Source organism: Habropoda laboriosa, unplaced genomic scaffold, assembly GCF_001263275.1.
Source record: "Habropoda laboriosa isolate 0110345459 unplaced genomic scaffold, ASM126327v1 scaffold61, whole genome shotgun sequence".
Classification (NCBI taxonomy): Eukaryota; Metazoa; Arthropoda; class Insecta; order Hymenoptera; family Apidae; genus Habropoda; species Habropoda laboriosa.
The window spans coordinates 106323-119218 of NW_017100203.1; the positions used below are offsets into that span (position 1 = coordinate 106323).

Consider the following 12896-nt stretch of genomic DNA (forward strand, 5'->3'; position numbering starts at 1 on the left):
TTTAAGCGAACATGGGAATGTTCATTAGATATCTGGTTTTCGTATGAAAGATTTTCAGCGGGTGTTCGATAATTGCGCGCTTCAATGTGCACGGATCTGTGCTGATAACCCGCGTCTCGTTCAACAGTTCGCTATTATGCTAACGGTTTAGATCTCTTATTTTCACAGCTGCTTCTAAACTTGTAAGCCTTCGCATAAATAAAGAGATAATTGTATAACATCTCCTCGGCATATTTTATTTCAATCTCCTTTTTCCAGTTTTGAGGTGTTTTATTTCCAATCTAGTCATGATCTTTCTGTTTAAATGTTTTAGTTTGAAGCTTTTTCTGATACTTTTATATTCGATATTATATCTTATAATTTCAATGTACGCAATAATATATAAATTACAAATTTAATGAGATTTTATATGTAACATTTAAGGAAGAAACGTAATTTTATACACTTTGAGGGTTGATCTATATGTACTATAGCTAAACAAATTTTAATTTTAACTGGTTAAACTATATAAATTACATTTGAATCAATAAAAGTAAAAAAACTATTAATTAATATGTTGAAAGATTACAAGTTTATAAAATTACCATTTTCTTGTCGAGTATTTAAAAGGCGCATACAGTGCCCTCGTGTGGACGCGGCACGAAATATTCGTCTAACATGCAGTTGCGCGTTAGCTTTTGCATCGAAGGACTTGTTATGGAGAAGAAAATTGTAGACCAAAAAGAGTACTTGAAGAAGTACTTGGCTTCAGGAGGTACCGATGACAAGAAGAAAAAGAAAAAGAAAAAGATGAAAATGGGAGCAAGAACGTAAGTTTCAATTTGCAAATATTGTAGTTTGATTGGGCAGTTTCAATGGGAAACCCTTGTGTTTTAGGTTATAGTAATTGTTTCACCCGTCTTCCTGGACAGTTAAATTGAAATATTTTGAAACTTTTGTACAGTGAATTGTGAAAAAACTTGTTTCATTTATTGTCATTTCCTTAATTTAATAATAGAATAATACCGAAGACATGTTTAAATGTGAAAAGGAATACCGTGTTTTAAGACCAATTATAAAATCGATAATCGATTTTAACGAATTTAGGGAATAATAACATATTCCCGAAGATTATTCATTTCTTTGCACAAATTTTGAGATGTGTTTTCCAGAGTAAAAGTCATTGATGATGATATAGACCTGAAGAATATGAGACCACTCGCAGAGAATGAATTTGATATTTTCATCGATGTAGAAGATGCACCTCAAATTGCTGGTGTTGTGGATGAACGTGGACCAGTTGATTTCACAGATAAAAGAAGATGGAAAATTATAGCAAATGAGGATGATGGAGATTTGACCATTACTAGTGTAGAGAAAGAAAATAAGCAATCCAAACAAGTTAGAAATGTTTCTGATAAAAATTTAAGCCTACCAAGAAAACAAAAGAAATATTCAGATGATAATTTGTCTCCTCCAAGAGTATCTAAAAAGCACAGAAGTGAGACACATAAGAAAAAGGAAAGGGATGAAGATAGCGATCTAAGCCCACCTAGATTAAAATCCAAAAAGCATAATTCTAAGCATAAGACTCCAGAAAGTGATAGTGACAATGACAGTAGTCAAGAAATAGATATTCCACATCATAAAAATAAAAAAAAGCCAAAGAGGAAAGAACAGGTATCTGATGATTCTGATTTGAGTCCACCCAGAAGGACTAAAAATTATGATTCAGATTTAAGTCCACCACGAAAAAGTAAAAAACATAAATCTCATAAAATTAAGCCTAAGGATAAAAATGATTCAGATTTAAGTCCTCCCAGAAAAAGTAGGAAGGACATGGATTCAGATATGAGTCCTTTGAGAAAGAATAGAAAAGATTCAGATTCTGATGCGAGTCCACCAAGAATTAGAAAAGATAAAAATTATGACTCAGATAATAGTCCACCAAGAAAGAACAAAAAACATAAACATAGGAGAAGAGATTCTGATTCTGATTTAAGTCCACATAGAAGAAAGTATGAAAAAAATGTAAATGTTCATGTGAGTTCTAAATACAAGAGTAAAAGTGATGAGCCTGATCTTAACTTATATAGACACAGTCAAAATTCACACTTTGATGATAAAAGAACTAGGCACAATGATGTGGGTCCATTAAGGCAACATAAACACAGAGATGAAAAAGTAGAAAGGAGTAGAAGTCATAAATATTCAGAAAAGAATTCTAGACCAGACAGGAAATATTATGATTCAGACATGAGTCCACCTCGTAAAGGAAACAGAGATGTGGATACAAATCTAAGTAGATATGAAGGAGATGACAGAGATTTCTATAAATCTAAAACAAATAAATATACTAATAAATATGATTATGATTCCAAACATCAGTCACACAGAGAGGACTTCTCAAAGTCAAGGCACAGAGATAATGATGAAGAAGATAACGAGAAACGGATGAAAAAAACATTAGACGGAAAAACAGCAGGATTGCAAAATGCTAAAGCTTTGCGAGAAGAAACAGAAGCGTACAAAAAGCGAGAAGCTGAACACTTTAGCAAGGTATTTAAACAAATTTGCTTTATTATCTTTATTGCTTTATAATTATCTTCATTGTTTATCGTATAATAAAACATTAAAATATTTTCTTTAGCTTAGTAAAGATGTAACAGGAGTGGGTCAGGCTACGATTGTACGTAATACTAAAACCGGCAAAAGACGTAACTTGGAACAGGAAGCAGCAGAAGATCGCGAGAAACAAAAACGACAGGCAGAAATGGACGAAAAGTATGCTAAATGGGGAAGGGGGTAAGTTATACAAAATTCAATTTGTAAAATAAAATTTTTATATTTGAAACAAAAATGTTGAACCTACACTTGTTATATCAGCTTAAAACAAGTGGAGGATCGTGAAGAGAGATTAAAAGATGATCTGTATGAAATGAGTAAACCTCTAGCGAGATATGCAGATGATGTTGATTTAGACAAAAGGCTTAGAGAGCAAGATAGAGAAGGTGACCCCATGTTGGAATACATTAAACAAAAGCAAATAAAACAGATGGTTTATATGACATACAATTACATTTTTAGATAAGCCAGCCTATGAAGGATCATTCATGCCAAATCGTTTTGGTGTCAAACCTGGCCATAGATGGGATGGGGTTGACAGGAGTAATGGGTATGAAAAACGATGGTTCGAAGCACAAAATGTAAAGGTAGCTCGCCAAGAGGAAGCTTACAAATGGAGCACTTCTGATATGTGAAATGTATATGTTTCTCATTTTTTATGTATCATACATACTATGATTCGATACTATGAGTAACTTTTTATTTGTTAATCGGAGAATCGAAAGCATATATTCGAAATTGTAAAATACAATTTCTATTACCTATACCTAATAAACACCCTTTCAAATTTGTTATTAATCATTTTTGTTTCTTGTCCTTAAAATTCTCTGTATCTAGAGAATCGCGCATGACAAAGAAGCGTTAAAAATACCGACAGCTATTTGTCAGTTAGATTCTGAGCGCAAGTCACGCAACTATGGAACGCAAACAAATATGCAAGTACCGTCCGTGAAATATGAATCATCAACGGCGGTGAATCGCGAGGGATTATCAAAACCGCGAAATCGATATTTGTTCCAGAAAACGGGAAGAACGCGAGAGCTGCCTGGCGCCTGTCTGCCACCAGTTTCTCGATTTAATACAGCGTAAAGCGACCAACGGAGTATCCGTTTATAAAATCGATCGAACCTCGCAAAAGTACTCTCTTCTTGGATGGTACACGAGAGTTGGGAGTGGCGCCTAGTTAACCGATGATACACGTAACGTGCGAAATCCACTTATCGTTTTCAAAGGATTGAAAAAAAATACGTTCGTTAAAATCTGCAGAGTGTCCCTAACGGTTTCGGGTCCCTTTAATACCGAGTTTGTACAAATCAGTCGTGGATGTTCACATTGTTATTGGTTTCGCGCGCACGCAGTCGTTCCTGTGTACGCACACAGATATCGCGAAGGAATATATATCGACTCGCGTAGTTGCAACGCAAGGGCAGGGTCGTCGGCAGTGTCAGTACGCCTCGCGACGTCGACGGGAATTGTGTTCGTGGTACGTTCGTAGGTTAGCGTTTAGTGTTCGCCGGTAGTAGCTTTTGTACAGTGTTTTAAATATAAATATATATATTTTTTTTAACCGGCTAATTCCGCGAACGGATGAGACTGCGTAACCGATCGAATTTACGATACGTCCAGTTTGACCAATCTAACAAAAATCATTGTATTTTCGTCCTAACGTACCGCTACGTATAAAGCCGGTACCACGGCGTGTCGTTCACCTCCGTGCCACGAGAGGAAAAACGAAATTTTTGGAAACGCCGAAAATACCATACTGTGATCTTTCCTATTAACTAATTCGTCCTTGCCGGGGGTATCGGTAGTTTTTTCTTAGCGCACAACGAGCCTCCACGTAATCTCGGTTCCTTATTCGACGATTCGATGTTAACGAGAAAAGCACTTAGTCGATCGTAATCGCGAATTACACGGCGAGTGTCGCGAATAACGGTGGGCGTTTGCGATTGGAGGATAGAGAAGACATATAGAAAAAGAAGAGGACAAGGTACAGACGAGTGAAAATGGGGTGCAACACGAGCAAGGAGAGTGTCCAGCCGGTAGGGGATGAAGCGAAGGAGGACGTGAAGAACGGCGGTGAGTAACGTACTTTTTGTTATTCCTTTTTTATGCTTGTTAGAACGTGATATAGGAAAAAAATGTCCACGTCAATTACAATATATATATGAGAATATGCATACTTGTCTAGATACAGATGATATTCTAATTTTTTGATTAAATTGACAAACTGCCACGCGTTATTTTTCAAACGAAATACCTTTTTACATAATTCTGTCAGAATACGTAGTTTCAAGTAAAAGAACGTATTATATCGATACGTACGTTTTTTGCTCGGGAGATTACGAAAGTTAGTAGTAAACGAACCAACGAACGTTGTTTCTTTCAACGATCACGATTCATCGTGAAAATTTCTCAATACGTTCCTCGCTTCGCGATAACTTTTTAAGAAAACGTTCAATTTACATTCGTCGAAAGTTTTCTACTCAAAGTTGTATTTTCTTTTGCTTATACCGTTTTCCAATTAGAAACGCCCTCGCGGTATACATAGAACATGTAAACTGGTCTTATCCACAACGCAACTACAAATGCGACACAACTTATTTCCGTCGTAAATATTCCAAACATAGAAATGAATAATATATTCCTTTCTTCTGGCAAACCGTCTGGCCATTAAAAACTTTCAGCAAATTGACTCGCTTTTTCCATTCGATAGATTAAATCTCCATTCGAGAACACTCCTCTGTATTCCATCTTCGTTGTGTTACATTTCGCTTCGCGATGACTCAGACGTGGAAGAAAATCGCTTAATCGTTGAAGGTCAAGAACGTTTTCGTCCAGCGTGTAGAAAAAGGCGAGCTTCCAAGCGGCAGGAAGTGCCGCGTACGCTTTGTTGTTGTTTTTCGTTCGAAGGGGGATTTGAAGAATTATGGGTCTCCTTGAATGCTTCGCGTCCTTCGTTGTTATTCCGAATATTGTTCAACCCTCGATGTTAAAAGTGGTCGTCGCGACGTTCGGTCGTGACGTGAAAGAACGCGAAACGGTAGGAATCTGACGAGTAACGAAATCGTAATGAAATCGATCTTGCGAGCGTGGAGGCATTCGTATTCTGAACAGTCTGAAATTCTCCGGAGAGCAATTTAAGCATTCGAGCGCCCAATGCTCCGGGATCTGACTAACGAAGCTTGCAATTAAGAACTTTTTTAATCCTACACCCAACTGAAACACACTTTCACGGGATTCTTAGTTTTATTACGCTGTCTGGGAATTTACGATATGGGCCGGAAAACGTGTTTATTTTAATAGCGGAAAATTTCGACGTTTCGCGAATGTTTATCTTTTTTCTTTTTTTTTGAGGTTATCTTCTCGATTCCCGTTGAAAGATGTGAATTTCTCTTACGAACAGAGTGCAGACTTTTAATTATCGGAACTCTTACGTCATTTCTTTTTATATTTTTCTCTCAAATTGTTCTGCATCTGTGCTGTGTCTGTTTTTAACATTGACACGAAACGTCAAACATTATTGACGTTGATCAAATAAATGAAAGGACCTTTAAATGTCTGTAGCGCAACATTCGCTTAACCTTTTTGATTGATTAATCAACTCGTCTTTTGTGGTAAATAACTGCATCGTGAACTATGTACTTGCACAAGAACATTCTTTGGCTGGATCGTTAAGCAGCAACCGTTAGTAGTATTGAACATTGTCTAATATTTTCTCAGCAGTACGAGCTGAAATATTTACAGAAATTTAAATACCCGATACTTGCATTTCTATGCAATTTACCGTTCATTTATATTTATTTGTAGAATAGACGTGCATGCGGGAGAATGAAAATGAAATTGAGGTACTTGCGAAATTGGTATTTCATTCTACGAGTACTTTTATTCTTGTTTTTCTTTTTACCAACAATTTATCTAGAAATAACCAAATAGAACTAAAAATGGATGTTTTTTTTCATTTCTGAAACTGTTATTCTGACTAGTTAATGGTGTTCTATGAAATATGTATTAATATATGAATAATTATTAATGAATTATTGCATCTTCGTTTATTAATTAGTATCATTTGCTAGGAAGTAGAAATGTAATTAATATTTTTTACTAAAAAAATTTCCTATTTTTATCCAACATCATCTCAGTAACGAAACAATCATCAGATCTCCTTGAATCTCTTTGAAAAATGAATTCTCTTCCAATCGTTTTTAATCAAAGGATTCCCAGCATAGAACAACAAGTTGTCCAACAAGGAAGTTAAATTCTCGTGTTACGAATCGCGTTGTGAAACGAAGGTCAATAGATCTCTCGGATTACGAGCTAGAGTTCCTGGCCTTCTGCTTTTTCTTCACGTTTTATCCGTGAATCGCGTTAAGGTTGGCTCGCGATTGCTATGTACACCTCCCTGCTCCCTCGATATCGATAAAGTCTGTTTCGAGGCTTAAGAACTCTATTAGAAAAAGCTCGGTGTTGCGTGCAACGATAGTGAGAGATTGAGTTAGTGTGAGAGTGAGTTAGAGAGTGAGAGAGAGTGAGTGAGTGAGAGAGAGTGAGTGAGTGAGAGAGAGAGAGAGAGAGAAAGTTAGAGGGAGAGTAAGTGAGTTACAGAGAGTGAGTTAGAGAGAGTGAGTGAGTGAGTTAGAGAGAGTGAGTGAGTGAGTTAGAGAGAGCGAGTGAGTGAGTTAGAGAGAGTGAGTGAGTGAGTTAGAGAGAGCGAGTGAGTGAGTTAGAGAGAGTGAGTGAGTGAGTTACAGAGAGTGAATCAGTGAGTTAAAGAAAGAGTGAGTTAGAGAGAGTAAGTGAGTTACAGAGAGTGAGTGAGTTACAGAGAGTGAGTGAGTGAGTGAGTTAGAGAGAGTGAGTGAGTGAGTTATAGAGACTGAATCAGTGAGTTAAAGAGAGAGTCAATTAGAGAGAGTAAGTGAGTTACAGAGAGTGAGTAAGAGAGAGTGAGTGAGTGAGTTAGAGAGAGTGAGTGAGTGAGTTAGAGAGAGTGAGTGAGTGAGTTAGAGAGAGTGAGTGAGTGAGTTAGAGAGAGTGAGTGAGTGAGTTACAGAGACTGAATCAGTGAGTTAAAGAAAGAGTGAGTTAGAGAGAGTAAGTGAGTTACAGAGAGTGAGTGAGTGAGTGAGTTAGAGAGAGTGAGTGAGTGAGTTGAATCAGTGAGTTAAAGAGAGAGTCAATTAGAGAGAGTAAGTGAGTTACAGAGAGTGAGTAAGTTACAGAGAGTGAATCAGTGAGTTAGAGAAAGTGAGTTACAGAGAGTGAGTGAGTGAGTTAGAGAGAGTGAGTGAGTGAGTTACAGAGAGTGAATTAGTGAGTTACAGAGAGAGTGAGTTAGAGAGTGTGAGTGAGTGAATTAGAGAGGGAGTGATTGAGTAAGTGAGTCAATGAGTTAGACATAGAGCGAATGAGTTAGTGAGTCAGTGAGTAAGTAGAGTGAATGAGTCAGTGAGTCAATGAGTTGAATTGAGTTAGACATAGAGCGAATGAGTTAGTGAGTCAGTGAGTAAGTAGAGTGAATGAGTCAGTGAGTCAATGAGTTAGACATAAAGCGAATGAGTTAGTGAGTCAGTGAGTAAGTAGAGTGAATGAGTCAGTGAGTCAATGAGTTGAGAGAGATTGTGAATGAGTCAGTGAGTCAGTGAGTTAGGGAGTGAATGAGTGAGTCTGAATAAGAGATAGAGAGAGGGATGCTGTGAGTTGAAAATGGGATGTTCCCAATTGAATGGAATGAAAATTCTCGGCACGGCCAGAGCCTTAACGACTCCCCATATATTTTGTTTGGGTACTCGAGCACGAAATCTGTTCATACGCTTACGATATTTATGAGCGGCGCCGATCGGCACGCGCCGTTCACGTTTCTTGGCATTTTCTACGAGTATGAAAATATCTCTCAATCATTCCTCGTTTCTCTTTATTCACTTTTACTTGAGAAAGTCTTATGACAATTTTCATTTTTACCGTCACGATATTCGATAAATAGGTTTGTTCGATATTCCATCTTTTCAGTAATAGAAAATTGTTGTAGAATACGACAAACGTTGGGGTTTATGTTGATATTGTTGTTGTTTCAAGATTTCGAAAATTAATTTCTTCGCATTTTTATTTATATAACGATTTTTGATTATATCAATTGTGGAATTGCGAATTAATTGTCTAATTGTTGTTCAAGCAAATAATTATTAACACAAGAGCAGTAATTATAGAAGATTCTTGTAACGAGTCAGAGTTCGTAATTTATTACAATTGAATATCACTTGATTTTTTGAAAAAAAACTTGAATGGAGGAAATTTCAGAGTTCATAACGACGCCGGTAATACTTTTTCTTAATTTCCATTAATCGAGCTTCGTCGGACTTGTCAAATAACCAGCTTTATGCACATCCTTTCGTTATTGTAACAGTACCAAATCAATCTGGCAATTAAAATTTGACTTTGAAATTTGCAAAGCTGCAAATCTATAAGCTTTTTTCCCGTACTACCAATCGGATATTGAAACTTTTTCATTGGACGTTCCAATCGGAATTGTTGCATCGCGCAGGATATATTCGATAGATTCCAATATTTTATACTTCCTGCCGAATTTTTTGCTCTTTTTTTATACGTGTCAGTTCTTCTATGATCAAATTTAATATATGCATTTCGCGAGATGCAGTTGATAGAATAACATTCTTACTCCAGAATTCCATTACACGGAAGTTTAGAAGCTTTTAGATTTTATACAGTGCAAAACATTTCGCGGAATAGTAAACAAAGAACGTACCAAAAAATTCATTAATTATTCCCAAAATTATCTAAATTTTTTAACTTTAAAGAAACTAGAAACGAAATAGCATATTTTTCGAAAATCACCGGAAAATAATTAAAATAATTTTCTGAAATGAGAATTGAAAGATACGGAAACTGTATCCTTCGATTTTCCGTGAAGCATCCGAAGTAGAGACCTTGACGAAAATTATAAAAATTTATATCTACATTTTTAGTGGAACGCTCATGCGTAAAACGTTAAAAAGGAGGAAGAGTAAGCATGCAACTGAGATGTTTTTTTAGCGATAGGCATGTTTCTCGTAGCATTCTATGGGAACAAGCAGGTATTACAGTTAGATACACGTTACCATCAAATTATGCGTCTGCGAAACTTTCCTCTTTGCGAAGGTAAAGGAATATCGGGCATCTGGTATGAAAATTTTATTCCGGATGAGTGGTTCTCGTTTTCTGACAGTCGTTCAAGGACACACATACATACGTTCCGCTATATAAAAGATTATTGGTAACGCGATATTATCTATTTTTTTCCTTATACTTGCATGTGTTCAATTCGCCTTGAGTAATATTAACAAAATCCACGAGAGATGAAAATAACGTTGATTTCGAACTGCGGAAAATTGGAAAATTCCAAACGTGAAAATGTAATATTCGTTCGACGAATATTATTTATTTTTAGAAATAGAAATAAATTTTCATATATACGATAAATTTTATTCTAAATCAAAATACATTTTTTACTAGAGTTTTTTTCACGTTGCAATTATTTGTATTGAATACTTGTAAATATTAGTGTTTAAATAAAATTATTTTAACAGTGAACTACAAATTCCCGGTTGAAATTGTAGACGATTTATAAAAAAGTTCGATCATTTCTACTCGAATTGTGATAAATTAGATTGTTTGTTAGAGCAACTTTTTTTTTCCTGAAAATGCGGGTTTGAAAGGTAATAATTTCTTATTTCGCATATCCATAAAACGAGAATTGAAAAATTATGGAAAATATGTTCTTCGATTGTGCATAAAATGTCTAAAGTACAGACCTTGACGAAAATTGCAGACACTGTTATAGATACTAATACTTAGACACACGGTATTTAAAGTGATTAACATTTATCTACGTAAATTCTTCGTGAAATACTTTGAAATTTTCAAATCCATTTCCGCGGAAAGCTTCCTCGACGGTAGAAGGAGGCGCCTATTTTCACGGTAACATAGAAAAATACGTGCTTTGCTCACTTTGTTAGAGCGGCTGTTGCGATAATGTACACGCTTTAGTAATATCAAGGCAATCGACAGGAAGTGGAGGACGGATGATCAGGTCGTTCTGCACAGGGAATGTATACGCTTTGTTACGTCCTTATTTTCTACTTCTTCGTATTTTTCTTTGCAACGAGATCCATGTTTCCTGTCACGTGCAGAAAATTCTTATGAATAATATGACTGTTATACGTAACTCTTGAAAGTCTGAATCGAAGCATATATGGAATTTTTTAATCTGTTATCTGAAACCTTAACTTATTATTAACGTTGAGAAAATTATTCTGTGAACATAGTAGTGCCAATGTAATACCTGTGACTATAAGCTTTTTAATGAGACGATAGATGCTTAATTAGAATTCTTCTTTACTAAACTTTTCAAAAAGTTTTGAAATTAAAATTTGAAATTGATCGTTCTCAAATTTCTTTTGTTAAATTAAGATGCAAAGGACAAAAATTAAGGATTAAATTAAGGAGAAAGTGTACCAAAAGGCGCCAAGGACACAGCGCGAGAAAATATTCGAAACGCCTATAGGCGCCAAAGACACCGCGAGAAAGTATTCGAAACGCCTATAGGCGCCAAAGACCGCGAGAAAGTATTCGAAACGCCTATAGGCGCCAAAGACCGCGAGAAAATATTTGAAACGCCTATAGGCGCCAAGGACACAGCGCGAGAAAATATTCGAAACGCCTATAGGCGCCAAAGACACCGCGAGAAAATATTTGAAACGCCTATAGGCGCCAAGGACACAGCGCGAGAAAATATTGAAACAGGCTATAGACGCCAAGGATAGCGCGAGAAAATATTCGAAACGCCTATAGGCGCCAAGTAGACAGCGCGAGAGAATATTTGAAACACCTATAGGCGCCAAGGACACAGCGCGAGAAAATATTGAAACAGGCTATAGACGCCAAGGATAGCGCGAGAAAATATTTGAAACGCCTATAGGCGCCAAGTAGACAGCGCGAGAGAATATTCGAAACGCCTATAGACGCCAAAGACACCGCGAGAAAATACTTGAAACGCCTATAGGCGCCGAGGAAACAGCGCGAGAAAATATTCAAATAGACTATAGGCGCCAAGGATAGCGCGAGAAAATATTCGAAACGCCTGTAAGCAATCAAATAACAGCAACTAAAGGATCAATTTTAATAAACTGGAAGCTTCTTCACTCGAAGCAATAGATTACACAAATTTTTATTAGTGTGTTAAAAATAGACACTTTTTAATTGACTTTTACATAACGAAGGAAACTTCAAGGTTGAAAAAATACTGTTATATTACAGCGATATCGTTATAAAACGTTGAAACATTTAAGCTATCGAATATCAAGCTATGTAACCATTCCAGACGAGAATATAATTAATTTAACCGCAGTACATCGATCAATGTATATTAAGATAACATTGATCAGTTATTGACATTCGAGACACGTCGAACACATTTCACGTCGGTGTAATTCACAGATGAATTAAATGTTCATACGTCATGTAGAATTAAATCAAACATTTATATACACTCGGTCGGGAAAAAAAGTCTTCGTACACCTTATTATAATTTATTTAGCGTTGTATAATTTGAAGGGAGGAAATAGTAAATAGATAATGATTACGTTATTTTATTTAGAAACACAACATTTACTATTACTGCGAAGAAAAATAATTTACATTCATTATGTTAATAATTAAACAGATATAAATATGAATGTAAACAGATATTTTCCATTGTGGGAAAAATATTTTCAGTGACATCATTTTTTTGCTCGTAACCGAGAAACTAACTTGTATCTGCCTTTGGAGCCTTGTTTGCAGACATTTTTCTGAATTCTCAGATACTGTACGGAAATGTTTTCCATCTTATTTCTTTCGTATTATTCTTTTTCCTTAATTTAATTATTAACAAATAAACGCAAATCGTCTTTCTTTGTACTAATAGTAAATATTATGTTTCTAAATAAAATAACACTTTCTCTGTTGAAAAGATAAACTGCGAAATAAATTCTAACGAGGTTAGTTTAAATAGGAGATGTCTTTTTTTAGGTTATGTTACGGAGACTTTTTTTTAGGTTAGGTTACGGGGACTTTTCTAACCGCGTGTATGTATGTATACATGTTAACAGGGGCGGCTACTCAGTACGTGCTACAAAATATTTCCAAAATCACCGATATTATAATTTTTATTTTACTATAATAACGAATACATTTTTTTTCTTTTCTACCGTTATATCCGTAATAAAAAAAAAAATCGTCGAGCCGATTTAATAATT

General features: G+C 35.8%; 2 protein-coding genes across 3 annotated transcripts in view; both read left to right on the plus strand.

Annotated features, from left to right (window-relative positions):
* Positions 1 to 685: 685 nt before the first annotated feature.
* On the plus strand, positions 686 to 3239 carry LOC108570539 (BUD13 homolog). Its single transcript, XM_017932413.1, has 5 exons — positions 686 to 809; positions 1152 to 2538; positions 2630 to 2784; positions 2866 to 3037; positions 3072 to 3239. The coding sequence occupies exons 1-5, from the start codon at positions 697 to 699 to the stop codon at positions 3237 to 3239; spliced, it is 1995 nt and encodes a 664-aa protein (XP_017787902.1). The 5' UTR covers positions 686 to 696.
* Positions 3240 to 4218: 979 nt separating this feature from the next.
* LOC108570567 (HIRA-interacting protein 3) overlaps positions 4219 to 12896 on the plus strand; it is a 222687-nt gene continuing 214009 nt past the window's right edge. For both annotated transcript variants that reach the window (XM_017932446.1, XM_017932444.1), the window contains exon 1: positions 4219 to 4683. In XM_017932446.1, the coding sequence (XP_017787935.1) occupies positions 4611 to 4683 (73 nt within the window). In that variant the 5' untranslated portion in view covers positions 4219 to 4610. The remainder of the gene's footprint in view (positions 4684 to 12896) is intronic.

Bases quoted from the DNA above. Each gene is read 5' to 3' on its own strand.
- LOC108570539 (XM_017932413.1), top strand. From the start codon at position 697: ATGGAGAAGAAAATTGTAGACCAAAAAGAGTACTTGAAGAAGTACTTG. The intron at 2,785-2,865 runs GTAAGTTATACA...TTGTTATATCAG, and splicing joins TATGCTAAATGGGGAAGGGG to CTTAAAACAAGTGGAGGATC. The intron at 3,038-3,071 runs GTTTATATGACA...TTTTTAGATAAG, and splicing joins AAAAGCAAATAAAACAGATG to CCAGCCTATGAAGGATCATT.